This window comes from Marmota marmota, unplaced genomic scaffold (genome assembly GCF_001458135.2).
Source record: "Marmota marmota marmota unplaced genomic scaffold, marMar, whole genome shotgun sequence".
Classification (NCBI taxonomy): Eukaryota; Metazoa; Chordata; class Mammalia; order Rodentia; family Sciuridae; genus Marmota; species Marmota marmota.
Window position 1 is genome coordinate 27,357,729 of NW_026000019.1, and position 20,213 is coordinate 27,377,941.

Below are 20,213 nucleotides of genomic sequence, written 5' to 3' on the forward strand. Positions count from 1 at the left end.
TCAAATATGGAGCTGGGTCCCAGGAAGATTTCAATTGGACCCAATTCTGTATTTCCACCCCCAAGCACAAATACAAATAAGAACATCACTTTTTCTTAATAAATTTATTCACAAAAAGTGAGATTGCAGAGGGTATGGGGGCTGTACATGGGCAGGGGCCTGATAAGCTCTGTACACAGGGCTGGGAGACAAGGGAGTCTCCAGTGGAAGGGTACTTTTTAATAAAAAAAATAATGGAAGCTACAACCACCCCCTCCCCCCTCCCCGATTAAAAAGACACAAAAATAGACGTCTCTGAGGTAAATTGGGAGCCTGGGGCTTAAGGGTGTTGAAAGGGTTTCACAGGTGCCGAGTTGGCTCCTGCATCAGTTGGTAGAACAGCACATAGCCTTCACTGGATGCCACTTGATTTTCACTTATAGGGGAGACACTAAGAAAAAGGGAGATGGGGAAAGAGCTGTAGTCATTCCTGTATATTTTATGCTTCCCACAAGACATAACCTCAGATAATCCAGCAAGAGATTAGGAAAGACCCCCACCACTCCTTTCACTGGGCCCTCTGCACTCCTGGGGTTACATGGAAGGGGAGGGTGTCAGGGCTGCAGTGGGAGTGGAGGCTGTTCTCACCGAGAGTCATTGTAGACATGCCAACCAGTCTGGCATCGGCACAGGGCTGTGTAGTGGCCATAGTGGACGCTGCCCGAGTGATTGCAGAGGGCATAAAGCTGGTAAACAGGGCTTCCTATGGGGTTAGAGATGATCCAGTTCTATAACCATAGGTGAGCCCCCCTCCTAAGCTCCTCAGGACCTTCCCCACCAGACTCACCTGCTTTGTCACTGGCAAAGTCCCCTAGGCTCAGTCGCTGCAGTGGGAAGTCTACACCTACTGAACTTTTCTTGATGGACCCTCGGGAGGTGGAGAATCGATTCAGATCTAAGCCCTGGTTAAGGAGCATTTGGGAGGTGGACGGTCTCTAAGGGGAACCGCAGCCCTAAATGCTGTCCCCTTTTTTCCCCCAAGAGAAGGCTGGATGGCAGGCTTTTCTAAGGAAAATTCAATTCCCAAATGGCCAGCCTCTGCAAACGTAGAGGGTGAGGAAAGAGAAAATGTATGGGAGTTATCCTAAGTGAAGTAAGAATTTGAGGATTAGGATATGGAGCACGAGGATTCGGGGGAATCTTTGTACTGTCAACTTTTTGGTACTTCGTGTTTTCTGCCGACATCGGTCACATACCTGAATAAATGCCAAACAGTGTTAAGTTAATGTGTTCTCTCCTCAGCTGGTTTTCTGACATCCCAAACCACACAAATTTAGAATGTTCTCCATTACTTCTGTATCCTCTGGGCCACATCCCTTTGCCCTTGGAGCACCGGGACACATCTGAGACCCCAACACGAATGCAGACATGTAATGGTTATTCCCCATACTAAGGAAACACGTGTACCCTTTTCTTCTTTTGGAGTTCCCCCAGTTCTCCCACCCTTATTATAGCCCTTGTGAACCTCCACATACTGGGGCATTCTCCGACTCTAGCTCTTCTTCCTTGGTGAAAAGGCTGAAACAATCTCGCAGAGACACTTTGCCCCCAGCAAATCCTTTCTGGGGGAAAAGGGGAAGTAAGGGTCAGCATGTTCTGAATTTTCTTTTCCTACTCTTCATCAATCTAGGCTTCAGTTATACTCTAGAGACCCACAGGGTTCCCGCCCACACTCTGGGGGTGGGTAGGTTTGGATCATAGAACCTGTGTTCCTTCCACCCCTGGAATCCTCTGGAATCCCACCTTGGGGATGGGCAGGGACAGGTCACAAAAAACCTCGAAGGTCGTGGAGCGATACCCACAGGCCTGGCACTTGAGACAACTTTTCAACTGGCCCACAAACAGGTCTAGACAGAAGCAAAGGGGCAGGAGAAAAAGTCATTGTTGGGTGCCTGACATGATTTCTTGAAATCTTGTCTCTTTATGCCCCTTTGCATGACTCTCCTTTTCTCACTATCAATACTCCTAACAAACTCTTCATACCATTTCACATCTTCATCATCCAGTTTTGTTCCTGTACCCCTTGACAGAATCAATTTTTCCCCCAAGCCCAAGCCCCAAACTAGTTTTTCCCCATTGCTTTGCCACATTTCATACCCACAATCTTGCTGTCCTCTCGCTCCAGGTAACGCTTCCACATTAAGTTGGCTCGATCATCATCACTACCACATAGATCAGAGAAGTAGGGAGCACTCATGAGACAGCAGGAAACAAGGTACCCCCAACACACTAAAATGATCCACAGAGCCCTGTAGTTCATCCACACCCCAACTCTGCCTCCAAATTTATCTAGTTAAAGTCAAAGGAGTAATTCAGGAAAATTTCTGGGGAAATCCAAGGTGAAAGAAAAGACTGGAACACATACCAGGGAAGAACATGCTGTCTTCCTCCATCTGGCTTCAAGCCCTTTTTATGTACTTTGTTATAATTATCCCCTCCTCTCTTGATTCTGTGATTCCCTAGCACTATCTTCTATCTCTTTCTGCACTCCTCAGCCTACTTCCTTTTTCTACTGCCACACTTCTTCTCAGAGGATTTTCTTTTTTAAAAATATTTATTTTTTAGTTTTAAGTGGACACAATATCTTTATTTTACATTTATGTGCTGCTGAAGATCAAACCCAGTGCCCCAAGCATGCTAGGCAAGCACTTCACCACTGAGCCATGATCCCAGCCCCTTTCAGATGATTTTCTATTCTAAAGCATTTCCCTGAACCCTACAGCTCTAATATTTATTTATTTGTTTATTTATTTATTTTTGGTGATACAGGGGATTGAACCCAAGGGCTCATGAGAGCTAGGCAAGCACTCTACCACTGAGTTACATTCCCAGCCCTATATCTCTAATCTTAACAAGCTCAACTCTGTGAAGGATGAACACTGTTGATAAACTATTGGGGAGAGAAGGGAGGAGAAGCAACCCTTACCTTAACTCGGGTTCTTCCAGTAGAGTCCCTCCTCGGCGAGGTGGAGAGGGAGCTGGACCATTGGCCAAGATTGGTGGAGCCCTGCGTCCTCGTCTGTTGATTTCAAGATGCAGCCGCTCCATGAGGAGTTTCAGGAACTCCTGGGCATCCTGCTGGCTATAGCCAGACAGATAATATGGGAAACTGACCCCTTCCTTGTCCACAGACATTATCCCCTGCCCAGACATGGTTCCTACTTCCTGGATGGAGAACATCAAGGCTCAGAACAATGTTGCTGGGGTCCCTGCATTGCACTACCCGCAAGACATGACCAGAGAGAAATCTATACCCTCCAGCTCTCCCACCTGTATCCAGAGAAGGAGGGAACATATTTCTGGAAGATGGCTCGGAATCGAGTAGGATTCACAGCTTCACAGGAGTCAGGGTGCCAGAGGGCACCAATCACATCTGCAAAGGCTGTTGGGGTGAGATTGGGGAAGGGAAACAAAGGTTAATATCTGAAAGACGCAGGCAAAAGGACATCTGGAGGGTAGAAAACAACTGCTAGGAAAGTAGGCAGTGGAAAAAATGGATACAACTGTTAGACTGATGGGTTGGAGGCCTTGAGCACTGGCAGATGGACCTGCAAGGGGTTTGGGGAAAAATAGAGGAAACAGGAGGAGTTGTCCTACCTTCAGTAAGCTCTTGGGCTCGGCCCCCTCCAGGTACCTCTTGCCGGAAGTCCCTTCGTAGACAGAAGTCTCGAAGAGGCCGAGTGCTGCTCAAACACTGTAGCACAGCATTCAGGAAGCACTGGGAAGCAGCAGAGATACTGCCATTATCTCTCCCGGAAACTCAGGAGAGCTTCAGTGCTCTCTTTCTACATGCCTTCCCCAATTCCCCAAGTTCTCTCCACCCCCAATATCATTTCACATTTCCTTTTAGAAAGGAGGAACAGAATGGCTCTTACTGTATTTCCCAGATTTCGGAGGCCAACATGACCAGAGCCCAGAAGCAGCGTATGATGAGCCTGAAATGTCAGGTACAGTCAGCAGTTTCCCATATATCCACTTTAATCTTCTAATAGCATGCTGCCTGCTGCCTCCCCCACCCTATAAGTGCCCAAACTCTACCCTCTCCCTGTCTCCCTACCTCACTGGTCATGAGCAGTAAGCCCATCACAGCTGAGTGTACCACAGACTCAGCCATGGCTGTCCCACCTATTCCCCACTTACTCCTCTGCCCAGCTAGACGGCGCTGCAGCTCCTGGGGCAACTCCCCAAGCACTGGCATGGTTGCCCAGCTGCTCCTCACCCCCACCTTGCTACCTCCAAAGCCCCCTCCTGCCCCCGTGGCCCTTTCCTGCACCCTCTCTTGCAGGCACCAACTGCAACCAGCCTAGCTCACTTAGCTAGGGAAATGGGCAACCACATTAGCTCAGATGTTCTGAACCCACCCCTCTTCAACTCCAGAGATTAATTAGGCCTAGGCAGAGTCCTAAGAGAGAAAATGCAGTAAGGGAAAGGAAGAGCCTGGGGACCCAAAGAAGTATTCTAAATAGTTGGGTTAATTCCCTGGGGACCAAAATGGCACACCATGCTGGGGACTCACAGACAACCCAGAAAAGGGTTTAGAAGGGCCCAGAAGTAAGGGAGAGGAGAGGATCCATTGCTATAAGGAACTTAGGGAAAAAAGGGACAGGAAAATCACATGATGACAAGAAAGCTGGAGGCATAAAGGTATAGGAGCTTGGAAGGCCACGTGTGTTGGCAATTCCTCACCATCTTGTCATCAGAGTAGAAAGGCTCAGAGGGCCGGGCAGATATCATGTGGAAGGAGCCATGGGAAGTGGGGGGCTCTGTCCGTATGCTCAGCAGGGTCGGGGGTCCAGGAAAGCCCCCAAGACGGCGGAGAGAAGTGCTACGTCTCAAAGTGGGTGGCTCAGGCCGGAGTGCCAAGCGGCTCAGTGCAGCCCCCAGCTCTCCAGTGCCACGGTGCCCTCCCAAGGCAATCCCCATTGGACGTAAGTCCCCACTGCTCACAGACTTGGAACGGGCTAGGTTGGTCCGGGATGGGATGGGCAGAGCCACAGTTGGGGGTGGTGAGCCAGGCAGGGGAACCCCATGATCTGCCCGAAGGGGGCCTCTGGGACGAGGGCCTGAGGTCCGTCCCCGTCCAAGCTCCAGTTTCTTGAGCCGTTCATCAGGGGGACCTGGCCGAGGAGGCAAAGGTCTTAACATAGGGTTTGGCCCAGGGGCTGGGTTGCGGCGCTCCTTGCTGCGGGCCCGTGGGGCAAATTGTAGCTTAGATCCCACTCGGGGTTGGACATTGACAGGTGGTTCTCGGGTCCTGCCCAGGCGGTGCTCAGAGGCCTGGGGCATTGTGGACACCACAGGCTGGACCTGGGAGGAGAAGAGGCGGTCAGCATCTGAATTATGGAGGGAGATGAGACCCTAGGCTACCATATTAGTTTGCACATGCACTGAAGACACGAATCATGTCTATCAGATTAGTCATTATATTCCCAGGACCTAGGAGTGTTTGCCACGAAGAAAATACTTAGTAGCCCTTGAGTAAATAAACGAAGGAAAGGAAGGAAAGATAGCAGCTCATGACTTTGACCCTTTCAATACCCCCACTCTTTCCCTAGAGAACACAACTTTATTGAAAAGCCTGTGCTAAGTCTCTACTCAATTGTCTTAATAATCCAAAACTCATAAAAAGAGGTCTTATACCTGGCTAGTCAAGTGGGGTGTGCCCTGGTCCTGTGGTTAAATTCAAGTATGGATGCAAGAATAACTCCTCAAAAGACAGCATTCCACCCTCAAATCCCTGCCCCTCCGGGTTGCAAATGAAGCAAACTAAATGGGTGATTTGCGACCCCATTCCCTCCCCCACCTACGAGCTCCGACATGGTGTTGGGGCTCAGTGGTCAAAAGCTGGAGATGCAGGACGAACAACTCTTGACCCCTAATCTCTGCACCTCACCCACCACAGCAGGGTTTTACCCGGGTCCGCCCCCTTCGAGGGCAAAAAGGCCGAGACCGCTGATTGGCTACAGGGTCCGGCGGCGTATTCCCTGCGGTCTAGGAATGTTGTCCCTCCAGCCCAGTTCTCCCAGGCCCCGCAGGGCCCCACGAGCCTCGGCCTTTGTGGAGAACCCTCTGGGGTCTGGAGCACTCTTCCCTCAGCTTCCCCTCCCCCGCCATAACGCCCCGACCCGTACCTGTCCCCCTGCGAGGTGGCAGGGGAGGCCAGCCAGGGCCAGACTCCAGCTCAGGGTCACCCCCTCCTACCCCCGTGCAGCCCCCCCGCCGGCCGGGCTGCAGCTTTAGCCGCAGCTGTTGCCCAGAGCTCTCCCGCCGCAAGGGCCGCCGCCATCTTTGTTGGTCCCACCCGGCCACCGGCCACCAGCTTCACAGTCTCTCAAGGCGCCTGCGCACCCACACTCTAAATCCGGCCTCCCCCTCTGCGTTTGCGTGAGCCCGCCCCCACGGCTCCTGGGCCGACACCATGGAAACGCTGCCAACTTTAGAACCGCTAGTTCCCAGCCCTGCCCTGAGTGGTCTTTAAACCATCGCTCCAAAGCAAGTTCCGAGGTCCAGGCTTCTTTCATCCCGCCCTGTGAAAATTCAAGAATGGCCGCGAAGCTTGTAACACAGATCAGGGCGGGTGCTAGAGTGACAAGATGCAGGCCTGGGTCCAGACAGCAGACGACCAACAGAGAAGCATCTAGTACTCCACAAAGGGATAGGAAGATCCCTAGAGGGCAGGGAAGGCTGGATCTGCAAAACCATTCTTCAACCTTCTTGCAGGCGTAAGCAGTAAGGAAAAGCATGGCATGCTGCTAAAGGACAAAGCAGATCTCAGCAGCAAGGAGAGCAGTCAGATTTTCTTTAATTCCCCAGCTCCTGACCAAAGCATACTCCACTCCCCACTTCCTCCCAACCTACTGTGTCTGTTCAATATGCCTCTGGTTTTAGCTGCTCACCTTCTGTTAAAAGCCACCAACGAAAACGACAGGTTACCATGGGAAGCAGCTTTATTGATGGGTTGTCAACAGAAATCAAAAAGACTATGTACTCATTTTCAGCTACTCCCTATGCCACCAGGATTGAGGCCTCCATTGCTCTACCTGGAAAGGGAATATAAATTGCCTCTTCATTTTCTAAAGCAAGTCTTTCCCCTCACTGTGCAGCCTAACTTAAAAATTCAGTGACAATACTGTGTGTGTGTTGTTTTCATCAATAATGCCTGCTGCAGTAACTTAGAAACAACCAAAGGTGGAAGAGCGATAGGGGGAAGTGATCAGATGAGTAAGAAGAGTGATGCACAAGAAAGGAACATAGCCACTGTCCTGCCTCAGTGGCTGGATCCTTCACTGGTTGCATTTCTCTTTGTGCTGGATCACACCCTTCTGAATCAGATCAGGAATTTCCACTGCCAGCCATGGACCCAGCTGCAATACAAGGGAGACCCTGTGAGATTACTACCACCCAGTTAATGCCTCTTGTTCCATCAGAAGCTCCTTCCTGGAGAGAGATTCTGGGGGAACATGCCCAAGAGATATTACTATTACCTTGTTTACTCTCAGTTACTTTTCCAGGGCCTAACCCCAACACCTCCCCTTCCTATACCAAGTATACCAGACTTACCCCCAGGGCCATGAGATGAGCTAGTCCAAACTTGGGCACATTCCTGGCCCACAAGGGTTTGAAGTGATCAGTCAGGCATATTTTGCCACCCCTGTGAGAGGTATGAGAGAAAGAGATTGATATGCAAAATTCACCAAAATGCACAGCAGCCTCTGGGAACACAAGAAGACTACCAGTGCTCAGAACTAAGAACAAAGTCACCTAAGTACTTTGCCCAGGCTTAAATCTTCTAAGCGAGTAGACTCAGAAAATTTTCTGCCTTGAGAGTTCTTCCCTAAGCCCTTCTCCATCTCATTTTCAGTCCTACCTGTACATCTTGGCTGTTTTTCCATCCAGCTCAGGGACTGCAATTTCTGGAGCAGTAGTGGGATACGTGATAGGAATCTGGAGGAATTATAGAACCTTAATAAAACAGAATTAGGCTAGATAGAAACTACTCTAATCAAACACACATATTTCTTTTCTTTCTTTCTCTCTCTCTTTAATCTTCCCACACATTTCTTGGTTGAATTGAAATGTTCAGCAAAATTCCCCAGCAGCTTCGACATGCCAGGATTCCTGATATGGAGATTAAAAGCTATAACTAATGCTTGCTTCAAACCTCAACTTTCCCCTCCCATTTGTAAAGTTTTCTTTGGTTTCTTCAAGAAAGGTTAGCTTGTTAATAGTCTTCTGATCTCTCCCCTTCTACTAATCTTCATATTTCCCACTTCATCACACTTACATCAAATTCGATGTCAAACTCATATTTGAGGAGGTCATGGATGTACCAGCATTTTCCAAACCACCTGTAATAAAGACCAAACCTCAGTTAAATTTGCCCATCCCTCTCTTACTCAAATGACATCTTGGCTTAGGGCTAACCTGGGAGACTCATGCAGACAGGAGTTGGGGAAATCTGGGGCTATAGAATTGCAGATAGCTAACCTGACACAAGGCAGTTCCAGCAGTGGATTTTGGGATACCAAACTGCAAAAGCCAGGTAAGACTCCCATCCCCCACCTCCCAAGAGGGTATACCTACCGGGTACCTTCCTTGTTGGACTCCAGACGGAACCAATCATTGTCTGCATTCTTGTTGTTCTCCACATACTAAAAGCAGAGAATGAAATCTTTGAGGGGAAAATTGGAGCCACGGGCATTCCCTCTCCCCACAAAAGAAAACTATGATTACTTCTCTCTCAGTACGTTTACCAAATTTTTATGATGTAAGTAAAACTAAAGACAAGGCTACCCTGGTAAGTTGGGGACTTGCCCAGAGCAAAGAATAGAAGACTTGGGTTCCATTCAATTTAACAGGCACAAAAGATGTAAAGATATCATCTGGATTCTTTTCTTATTTCTGATAGTATCTGCCCTCAGCCCACAACTCACCTTATGGTATACTCCCTTCCTGGAGGGCCTTAAGCAGTCCTGGATTCCACTAGCACCCACATGCTGATAACTACCAGATCTTTTATTTTTAGTCCAGATCTTTCCTCAGAAATTTGGACTTAAGTATACAACTGTATCTTCAAATTTCGACCTTTAATTTGAATATACCTGAAACCTGGCACTTCCACCTGGTATTTACAGTATTTCTTCAGACCTGTTTCTCATCCTGCATTCTCAATCTCAGGTTGAGGTGTTAGCATTCACTTAGTCACTGAAGCCAAAAATCTAGGAATTATCCTTGACTTTTTTGATACTGGGGATTTAACTCAGAGCCACTTTACTACTAAGCTATGTCCCCAGTCCTTTTTATTTTTGAGACAGGATCTCACTAAATTGCTTATTGCCTCACTAAATTGCTGAAGCTGGTCCCGAACTTGTGACCCTCCTGGCTTAGCCTCCTGTGTAGTTGGAATGATAGGTGTGTGTGGCACACATGCCTGGCTAGATATTCTTCAAATCTACCTCTCCTTTCTATTATGACCACACTGCCTCATTTAGATCGTCATCTTTCTTTCACTTGGATTAATGACAACCTCCTAACTTTTCTTCTACCTTTAACCTTACCCCTGGTCAATTGTATTTTTCTCTGTATCACTGACCTACACCTAAATCTGGTCATGTTACTCATCAGCTTAAAATCCTTTAAAGGCATCCCAACACCTCCAAATAAAATTCAAACTAGAGTGATGGGTGGCACACACTTATAATCCCAGCTATTTGGGGAGACAAAGGCAGGAGGAAGGCAAGTTGTAGGCCAGCCTGTGTAACTTACAGAGATCCTGTCCCAAAATAAAAAATAAAAAGGGGGCTGGGGATATAGCTCAGTCAGTAGAGTGCTTGCCTCACATGCACAAGGCCCTGGGTTCAATCCCCAGCACCACAAAAAAGATTAAAAATAAATAAAAAAATAAAGGGGGGAGCGATGGCTGAGGATGTCACTCAGTGGTAGAGTGCCCTAGGGTTCAATCCCTAGTACCACAAAATAAAATTCAAGTGCTCAAATCTCTCTCTCCAGCCTTGTTTACTTCCTGCTTCTATCTGAATCTCTAGCAACTCTGAACTATTTGTTTCTTTATAAACATCATGCCACATAGAGCTTATATTCCTTTGCTTATGATGTTCTCATGTTTTAAGCATCCTTCTCCCACCCTTATGTTCTATTAGCCTTACTTATATTTTCCTTTAAATCTCAGCCCAAACATTACTGTTCTCAGGAAGCCTTCCTTGACCAAACTCAAGCTCGATTAGATATTGCTTCTCATGCTCTCAGACCATCCTGGCCATTTCTTTCTATTTAAACACTGTATGATATTGTTTCTGTCTACCACAGTGGGCTCCTCCTTACTCGGTTTTGTTTCCCCTTTTTAGACCCAAGGGACAATAATGATATTGAGATTTTACACACACACACACACTGAATGAATACATGAGTAGGATATCTGCTGAGAACACTATGAAAGATTTTCTTCCCTTTCCATAATAGGAAGATTAGCTGATGAGATGGCTCATTTCTAACTATTTCTAAAATAGTTATCCAACTATTGTGTGCCTCACATTGGGTATAGAGAGACATTCTATCCAACTCTCTACAACTAACACCTACTTGAATTTTCAGTCTTAACGTGTTTTTCTTCGTTACGAGAATGAAAGAGGGAGCAGAGAGATGCGTTGGGATTTAAGGGCCCAACAAATACTTCTGACCACCACTTTTACATCCCCTAGGACAAACACCTGGAGCAGGAGAGACACGTCACCTTCCGGGTAGGTGTAAGCTTAAAATACTGCTGTCTTTAGCTATAAGATATAGTCCCACTTTTACTAATCTGAGTCTTTCTTTCCAGCTTACTTCCCGTCATCCTTCCTAAACCACCCAGCCCAGCAAACCGTCCCATTTCTCTGAATTTAGAAGTTAAAATTAAAAACCGGAAGCGGCTTCCACACGGAGCCTATTTCTGAGAACACCTGATTACCTGCAAGCCCTTTGCTACGCGGTCGATCATAAAGCACAACTGACCCGGATAAGAGACTGGTATTCCTCCTTTAGTCGCTGCACCCACAACTCCCGATCTCGGGGTCCGGCATTAGTTTTCAGCACTGGAATCTCAGACACAACACGCCGTGTGGCCTCGTCCGCCATCTTGAATCAGGGCGCAAGAATAATGCGGAAGTGGTGTTGTCTGTAACTTACGCTCAGGCGCCGCCATCTTTACTATGGGAAGAGGAGGAGTAGGGTTGCCTTAGACTTTTCTGAATGCAGTCTTTTTTTTCTTGTAAGGAAGACAAATTTGCTATCTGATTACCCGCTTGTGATGCGTCAGGAAGAACGAAATAGAAACGGATTGCTCTTTCCTGAATATGTCACCTATCACTAAATCACCAGAGACAGCTCGGAGAGGGACTTCCGTTCATGCTCAGAAGAAGCAATCAGGAAAACGATCCCGGAGGCCTTCCCAAACCTGGAGCGTTTTTCCAACTTCAGGCTCTTCTAGGCACCGTTGTAGGAACTGCCTTCCTAAAACATGCAATTCTGCTTCAAAGCTTCCTTACCTTACATATTGTCCAGCTGAGTACCAGAGGCCAAAGCAGTTATCCAATATAAGTGTGTTGAACTCATAATTAAAAGAAACCATGCAAAATCAATGTATAATATACAGTCCCTGCCCTGAAGGATTAATATAATCGAATTAGAGAATTATTAGTAAGTTAAAAGGACTTTAGAAGTTACCAGAAGACTTGCCTTAGTCTATCCTAGAACAGGTATTCACTGGTTGAGCACTAGACATTTTTAGTAATTAACCAGTAAAGAATGTCTCTCTATACCCAATGTGAGGCACACAATAAGATCTCAGTCATCCTTTGCAAAAATTTTTTATCTTCAGTTAGTCTTAAAATTTAAACACATTAATTTTGGCTTTAAATATCTTAAGTGAATCAGTCCAACCTGTGGTAGTAATTCTAGATCCAATTCTATAATTCATCAAATTCTATAGTCCATCTATAAATGTGATGAGCATTCTGTATCTTGTCTAATTGCCCTGGCTGAAACTTTCAGTACAATAGTGCACACAAATGTTGAGAGTAGACATCTTTGTCTGTCCTTATGTTAGGGAGAAACTCAATCTTTCCAGTATGACATTAGCTGCAAGTTTTTTCATAGATATCTTTAATCATGTTGAGAAAGTTCCCTTGTATTTCTAGTGTTTAGAGTTTTGTTTTGTTTTTAAAGTCACAAATGGATGTTGTTTTTTCCCCAAATGCTTTTCTGTGTTCCTTGAAATGACAGTTTTCCCACCCCTATTTTCTTTTTTGTCTATCAGTTTCTTTCCTTTTCCCNCTTAGCACTGGGGTTTGAACCCAGGGATGCTCTTTGTTAAACCACGACTCAAAATAAAGACCACCTATTCCAATTTTAAATCAAATTAAAGCAAGCTTGTAATTCTGGCCAGCCAGGACTGTCTTGTCAGAAATTCGTGGGTTAGAGGACAGTACCTCAGCTCTCTAGGAGCGTGGTTTTATAGCACAAAAAGTTTCAAAATGGGGGGGGGTGTATTGAGACTTACAGATAACAGGATTTTGACACGCAGATAGTAGGTTAATGATCTAAATGGTTCAACATTTCAAGTTAGGGAGTAAATTTAGATCCCAATACCAGAATTTATGAGGTGCTGCTAAGGTTTCAGAGAGGGCTGTTATCTGGTCAGAAAAAGCCAGGCATGGTTGAGTTCAAGGCACGGGCAGGCATTCCAAGCAAGTTAGAAATCGCAGTAATTTATAGTAAAACAGAAATTAACTTTTTGTGACTTTGTGATGAGATGGCTCCCAATCTTAAAGTGGAATTACGCTGGGTTTATCACTCTACCCTGAGCTACATCCCCAGCCCTTGTCTAAGTTGCCAGGCTAGTCTAAAACATGAGTCTCCTGCTTCAGTCTATTGAGTAGCTGGACTTTTTTTTTTTTTTTTAAGGTACTGGGGATTGAAGCCAAGGGGTGATTATACTGAGCTACAAACCCAGTTTTTGTTGTTGTTTTGTTTCTTTTTTTGACACAGGTCTAAGTTGCTGAGGCTGGCCCTGATTTGCAGTTTTCCTGCCTCAGCCTCCCAAATCACTAGGATAACAGGTATGTGCCACCTCTCTGAACGGCAATGACAAAATTCTTGGCATTTTAAATGAATTTAGAGTACTGAGCTTGGACACATAGTATTCCAGAAATTGGCAATATTACGTAAATGAAATCAGTATCCCTTTAGATAAGTGGAGAAACAATGCTGCAAACATCTACATTTTCACAGAGGAAAATTCTAGATGGGGATTATGAAAGTCAAAAAACTAAGATTATTGATTCTTAGTAAAGTTTTAATAGTTATTAAAGAGTGATTTGTGGGGTCTGGGAATATAGCTCAGTTGGTAGAGTGTTTGCCTCACATGCACAAGGCCAGGGTTCGATCCCCAGCACCAAAAATAAATAAATAAATAGTGATTTATGAGTTGGGTGCGATGGCATATACCTGTAATCCCAGCTACTTGGGTGGCTGATCTCAAGATCTCACGTTTTAGGCCAGCACGAACAATTTAGTGAGACCTTGCCTCAGAATAAGAAACAAAAAATGGTCTGGGAATGTGGTTCAGTGGTAGAAGGCTCCTGGGGTTAAAACCTCAGAAACACACACACAGTGATTTATTAGCAGTAAGATTAAAAATCAATGATCTCCAGAATCCCTCAAAAATGGTTCATTACCATATGACTTAGTCCCCCAAACTGTCAGCTCTACCTTTCCTTCAAACCTTTTGCAGGTATCCTTTGCTCAGCCTACAACACTCCTGTGGCTCAAGGTGGTTGGCCTCTTGTCTTTCAGACTGCACCTCCTTAAAGAGAAACTTCCACTGATTATTAATTTTTCTGTCACAACATTCTATTCTTTCCTTCATAGCACCTATCTCAATTTAGAATTTTATATTTGTATGCCGCAGTCCGGCTGCTGGGCAAAATAACCGGGGGGTGACGAATAACTTGTGTATGTTGATACAGCAGGAGTAGGAGCCATTTATTGTAGGACAGGAGGGGTATTTATGCATTCCACACAGCTTATCTAATTAACATAAACTAGATACATCAGTCAACCAATAAGGAATCTCCACACTTAATGGCTCGCTGGCGTTACTTCACAAACCACTCCCTCTGGCATTTTGCCAGGCGCCATCCAGATTTGTTTACAGACTCTAACATTTGTACACCCATGTAGATGGTGATCACCACAAAAAGAGACCTTATCTGTTTTGTTTACCACTGATTTTCTTATGCTATATGAGTATCACAATAAATGCTTAACATATATTGACTAAATAAATGACTCCCCCCTGCCTTTCCTTGGCAGTAATGGGGATTGAGCCCAGGGATACTCTACCATGGAGCTACACCCCCAGCTCTTTTTCATGTTTATTTTGAGATTCTGAAACAGGATCTGGGTTGCTGAGGCTGACATGGAATTTGGGATCCTCCTGCCTTGGCCTCTCTAGTTGCTGGTATTACAGGTGTGTGCCACCACACCCAGTTAATTTTCCTTTCTTGCCAATGTAACTAGATTAGCAGATGAGAACATCATAGAGGCAGTATACCTTGCTTTCAGAAAAATCTGCCAGTTTTTCTGATGTTATTTAAGAAAGGTGGAAAAGAAAGAGTTAGAATGTAAGGTAATTTTTACTTAATTGAACAACCAATCAAAGGAAAATTAAATTCTAATTAGCTGGTGAAATGGATGAGACAGGGCTGTTTTTATAATGACTTTTAAAATAATCACTGTCTTGGATCAAGTCATCCCCATGGGGGCAGCATAGAGTTGTTGATAAAAAGCATGTTGAACTGCTGAAACGTGATGAAAATTGTTTATATGTATATTATTTAAAAATAATAAACAGATAATATTTTCCAAGTACTAGGCCCTGTGATAACACTTTATATACATTATTTAACATAAATAATACTTCTGAGGTGGATATTATATTTCCTCCTTTCTCAGATGAGAAAGGAAGCTGGGTTAAGAACTTGCCCAAATTAGTGCCAGAGCTGGGGAATTAATCAAAGGGAACAAGTTAAATAGACTTTTGGATGGCAGATCATTAGGATTCAACAAACGAATTTGGCCACTATGCTTCCATTCAGGAGCAAGGAGACACCAGAAAGGCTTACAGCTAGTTTTGAACATTCACTGAAATTAGGAGTTGGTATGATGCCTGAGTTAAAATGAGTAACTGGAGCAGCTTAGTTAATGGGAACCAAAAAATACAGCAGATTGGCAGGTTATTAAGTCCCTGTAGGACAACATTCGAACAAAGCCCAGGGCGGGGGATGTAACTCAGTGGTAGAACACTTGCCTAACAAGCACCAGAGCTTGAGGCCCTGGATTCCATCTTCAGTACCACAAACAGAATTAAAGAATAAAGTCCAAGCCTGGGGGAGTAGCTTGGAGGTAGAGTGCTTGATTAACATGTGAAGCCCTGAATTCAATCCTCAGCAAAGTGGGGAGAGTGGGAGTAAAGCCCTGGCAGAACACAAGGATCAGAATGTGCATGGAAGGGTCATGAAACTACTTGTGACAATGAGCTAACAGAATACAGACTTCTTTAAGGGAATGCTTGGTATGAAAAAATATTCATTCTGGTGAAGCAGAGAAGCAGCATAGACTGATAGACTGGGACAAGTAGATACAAAACAGGACTAACAAACTGAAGTTATAGAGAGATTTTTCTGGCTAGGCAGTGGTGTGTGCCTGTAATCCCAGTGAGAGGGCAGGATAAACACACAAGGCAAGAAATTAGGTTTTTCTTTTGACTATACAGATCATGTATAGTATAAGCCAAGGAGGAGTAGTTGTCTGGCTGCGGCTAACAAAAAACCCAAAACGGTGAAATATTTTTCTCAGTAATGAGCATGAGTGTCCACCTTTATGTGGTTGCTCCTTGTTAGTACTTACTCCATTCCACTCCAGGAAATCTGCTCAGCTCTTTACTGGCACAATGATCTCAACCTGGGTGCAGTGAGCGGTGCAAGCCTGTATTCCCAGAGACTAAATAAATTATCAAATGAAGGCTGGGGTTGTGGCTCTGAGGTAACACACATCTGGGTTCAATCCCCAGTATACAAAAATAAATAAATTGCCCAAGTCCTCTGTAAGTTTTGAGGGACACATTCCCCTTCCATACATCACAACTACCTCTGACCTGATGACTATTCCTTTAGGAAGAACTAATGAGCAATCTGCAAGGAAAGGATATAGGGGAGATTGTTTACAAAGGAAGTTTCAGTGGCTACAGAGGGGAAAAATACTCAGAGGTGGGGAAGAAATTTTTGATTTTGACTTTTTGTTGTTTTAGGTGCCAGGGTTTGAACTCACAAGCTGGTGCAAGCCCACATTACACCCCTGAGTTCAACCCCAGCCTCTGACTTATAAATGAATTATCTCTTCCCTTCAACCTTCTAGAGACTGTTTATTTTGCCAGTCATATAGGGATGGCAGAGTGTTAGCCTTATCTTTGCTACCCATTGATACTTTTAGGCTATTGTGTTTCCATCCTTTTGCAGAAAATCTTCTTTTTTTGAAATGTGTGCTATCTGGCTTTACTTTCCTTCAGCCGTCCTCCTAAGGACATTGGCACCTACCCAATGATGAATTTTGTAATCCCTCTCACCCCTTCATGGCATATTCTTCTCCTAAGTTTTTTTTTTCCCCCCTAGAGTAGTACAACATTTATGATCATCCTGGGTGGTTTTGGGGAAAACCCATTAAATATGTGGTTAGTTCTTGGCCTTCTTAACTTCAACTTATACTCCTGTTTTCAAGTTCTTCACCATTTCTTTCTTTTTGTGGTACTTGGGATTGAACCCAGGGGCGCTTTATTACTGAGCTACATCCTTTTAAAAAAATTTAGGGTCTTGCTAAATTGCTAGGCTGGCCTTGTGGTAAGAACTATGGCATCAGACCCAGCTGGTGTCAATTTGAAAATCCACTGCAAGATTGGAACTGGCAGACATGGAGGATAAGGTGGAATAGCAAGGAGGCTGGATTGCCCAATGGCTCCTGGGGAGTTTTAAGGTCTGGAGTTGACTCTTGTGATGATCTTCAAGAAACCTGTGTTTGGAGCTAAAAACTCCTTCCCTATTTGTGGGAAGCCATGTATGAACCGTGGGTGCACTGAGTGATGTTCGAGCTATTAGGCAAGGAAGCTTGGTCTTGGGAACCCCCAGGCTGAACCCCCTGATGTGAGAATGCTCACACACGTTGGCGCCCACTTCTAGTTCACTGCTCAAGTTCAAGCACAGCCTGCTTGTCCTCACCCCTATCCTGTTTTTTTGTGAAGAAGCTCCTTCAGATCCCTTTTGCCTCCTGAAGATGGATGTAACTTGCCAGATGCCAATCAACCCGTTTATCACAAGATCCCTGCCACACACCCCAGGAGCAAGTGCCAAAACAAGACTCCTCCCACTGAAACCTTATCCCTGCCTTTGATGTACTCCTTCTTAAATAAAGAATCAGGAGCCCTTTTTCAGTTCTTCAGTCCCAGTTCCTATCAGGACTGGAAGACCCATCAGGTGCTCCACTTTTTAAATCTAATCTTTGTCTTTTTAAAAAAAATATCTTTATTTATTTATTTTTATGTGGTGCTAAGGATCGAACCCAGTGCCTCACAACGCGAGGCAAGTGCTCCACCACAGAGCTACAGCCTCAGCCACGGCTTTATATTATTTCTTACTAATTATTCCAGACTTTTTATTTTCCCTGTGGCTCACACTGGGCAGGAACCTGCTCTGTTGGGGTGCTGGTCACCCCGTCATACCTATGCATACCATGAAATGCATAGGTATGTTATGCATACCATGCATAACTGCCTCTTTTGGGGGTCATGACACTTGACAGTTTCTACCCCCAGTTTTTGTTTTCCCTTATTTGCTTTTTCTTTCTTTTTTATCCTTTATCCCGTCTCCCCCCACCCTCCAGTACTAGAGATGGAACATAGGGGACATTCTACCACTGAGCCACATCCTCAGCCCTTTTATTTTGAGACAGTCTCAATAAACTGCTAAGGCTGGCCTCAAAATTTGTGATCCTCCTTCCTCAGTTTCCTAAGTTGCTGGGATTACAGGTACGTGCCACCATGCATGGTTTCACTGTTCCTTTTCAAAGATTCTCCAAGAGTTTTTCTACTTGTGCCTTAAGTGTTGGAATTCCTCAGGGCACTCCTCTTAGCCTTCCCCTGTTCTCTGGGAAGCTTATCCAAATCTATGGCTTCAACTACCACTAAAATGTTGATGCTTCTAAATTTCTGATTATGTCAGAGGAGTTTTGAAAAGTAATTTTTTTTATAAAAAATAATATACGTACAGAGCAAAACAAATTCAAATGGTAAACATGGACCTAAAATGAAAAGCACAGCAAGGTATGGTGGAATTTACACCAGTAATTTCAGCTAGTGGGAAGGCTGAGGTAGAAGGATCACTAGTTTGAGGACAGCCTGGGAATCTTAACAAAACTCAAAATAAAAAATAAAAAGGGCTGGGGATGCAGCTCAGTAGGGAGGAGTGCCCCTGGGTTCAATTCCTATTACCACATAAATAAATAAATAGATAGATAGAACCAAAAGTATAATTCTTTTCTCCCAGGCCCACTCTCCAGTTAATTTTTTCTTCCTATGCATGCTAGGCAAATACTTTATCACTGAGTTATATCTCCTACCCAATGATGAATTTTGTAATCCCTCTCACCCCTTCATGGCATATTCTTCTCCTAAGTTTTTTTTTTTTTCCCCCTAGAGTAGTACCAATAGAGGTTGCCACTCCAATTTATTTTATTTTATTTTTATGTGGTGCTGAAGATTGAACCCATAGCCTCATGCATAGTAGGCTAGTGCTCTACTTCTGAGCCACAACCCCAGCCCTCTCCAAGGTTTTAAATCTATATATTCAACTGCTCTTAGGACATTTCCATCTAACTGTCTCACAGTTACCTAAAAGTCCTTTGTTTTTGGAATTATTCTTCTGGCAACATCCTACAGCTACCCTTCTTTTCACAGTATCATGAAAAACTGTGTGTATACACTGTGTCTTCCCAGTTCAATCTTGTCTCTACCCCACATATCTATAAAATAGCTTTCTCCTAATTTATTAAATAACCTTGTTGCATAATTCAATGAACACATTTTAGTCTACCTGACTTTTTTCTTTTTCGGTGGTGGCACTGGAGATTTAACTCAGGGGTGCTCTCTTACTGAGCTGTACCCTAGCCTTTTTTATTTATTTAGACACAGGGTCTAAGTTGCTGAGGCTGTGGTCTTCAACTTGTGATCCTCCTGCTCAGACTCCCAAATTGCTATGATTACAGGTGCACACCACCCTCTCCTGCTTCTGTTGCTTTATTATTACTATTATTTTTCTGTTACTTTTAACACATTGACAAGATTGCTAGACACTCTGCCGGTTTTCTTCTTTTCCTATTTTTGTCCCTTCTCAGTGTAGTCTCTTCAGCTTTCTTCCCTCAACACATCCCTCAATGCAAGTATTCTTCTCTCTAGGTTATCTTATCCACTCCCATGGCTCCAACAGCTATCTATATGCACACAAACACATCTCAAACCTTTTGGGTCTAATGGATATCCCACAAGCACGTAAAAGTCATTCTAGCACTCCAAACTAAAAAGAAAATGGAATCATCATTATCCAGTTATTCAAATCGTAACATTTATATTCTCTAATCCAATATATATCCACACTACGCTTTTTTTTAGAGGACACAGTACTATTGTTCTCTTCACCTGTAACTTTTCTCCTACACCCCATCATTCGCATTGCAAGCCTGTTTTGTTTTTGATTTTGACGCTGAGGATTGAACCCAAAGCCTCACGTATGCTAAGCACCTACACACTAGCACCCCCTACACCACTTTTTTAAAACTCAGATGACTTTCAACTCCTGGGCTCCTTCCTCAGCTTCCCAAGTAGCTGGGTCTGCAGACTCGACTCACCATTCCCGCACAGGCAAACAGTGATTTTTCTAAAATCCAAATGTAACTGGTCACCCCCTCCGCAAAGACCCTTCAAAGGCTCTTCATCGCCCTTAGGGCAAAATCAACTTATAAGGCCTTGTGTAATCCAGTCCCTCCCTTTCCTTACTGCTTTTTTTTTTTTTTTTTGG

The 20,213-nt window shown here is 44.6% G+C and overlaps 2 protein-coding genes across 10 annotated transcripts in view; both read right to left on the reverse strand.

The window, feature by feature from the left end:
* Positions 1-89: 89 nt before the first annotated feature.
* Positions 90-7,065, reverse strand: Usp21 (ubiquitin specific peptidase 21). Of its 7 annotated transcripts, none has more exons than XM_048810148.1 (13): positions 6,936-7,065; positions 4,726-5,346; positions 3,915-3,974; positions 3,637-3,757; positions 3,310-3,421; positions 2,966-3,121; positions 2,137-2,201; positions 1,744-1,886; positions 1,515-1,601; positions 1,157-1,235; positions 827-934; positions 628-742; positions 90-430 (listed from the first exon to the last, which is right to left on the reverse strand). In XM_048810148.1, exons 2-13 carry the CDS (start codon positions 5,323-5,325, stop codon positions 340-342), a joined length of 1,737 nt encoding a protein of 578 aa, XP_048666105.1. In that variant the 5' UTR covers positions 5,326-5,346; positions 6,936-7,065; the 3' UTR covers positions 90-339. The 7 variants fall into 7 exon arrangements, with proteins under 7 accessions (XP_048666105.1, XP_048666108.1, XP_048666107.1 ...); XM_048810151.1 differs by lacking the exon at positions 6,936-7,065 and adding an exon at positions 6,171-6,902 and having other exon boundaries at positions 4,987-5,346; XM_048810150.1 differs by lacking the exon at positions 6,936-7,065 and adding an exon at positions 6,171-6,902 and having other exon boundaries at positions 2,966-3,058.
* Positions 6,969-20,213, reverse strand: part of Ufc1 (ubiquitin-fold modifier conjugating enzyme 1) — a 13,753-nt gene continuing 508 nt past the window's right edge. The window contains exons 2-7 of one of the 3 annotated variants that reach the window (XM_015491967.2): positions 11,047-11,241; positions 8,623-8,690; positions 8,324-8,387; positions 7,907-7,983; positions 7,600-7,690; positions 6,969-7,403 (exon numbers count right to left, since the gene is read on the reverse strand). In XM_015491967.2, the coding sequence (XP_015347453.1) occupies positions 7,323-7,403; positions 7,600-7,690; positions 7,907-7,983; positions 8,324-8,387; positions 8,623-8,690; positions 11,047-11,169 (504 nt within the window). In that variant the 5' untranslated portion in view covers positions 11,170-11,241 and the 3' untranslated portion in view covers positions 6,969-7,322. Of the gene's footprint in view, positions 7,404-7,599; positions 7,691-7,906; positions 7,984-8,323; positions 8,388-8,622; positions 8,691-11,002; positions 11,242-20,213 lie in introns of those variants that run through there. The other 2 variants (XM_015491968.1, XM_048810173.1) reach the window with 2 other exon arrangements.

Coding starts and splice junctions, on each gene's coding strand:
- Usp21 (XM_048810153.1), bottom strand. CDS start 6,153: ATGGCGGGGGAGGGGAAGCTGAGGGAAGAGTGCTCCAGACCCCAGAGG. Junction 5,358..6,101: donor CTCCAGACCCCAGAGGGTTC/TCCACAAAGGCC, acceptor CTGACCGCCTCT/TCTCCTCCCAGGTCCAGCCT. Junction 743..826: donor CTTTGCCAGTGACAAAGCAG/GTGAGTCTGGTG, acceptor CTAACCCCATAG/GAAGCCCTGTTTACCAGCTT.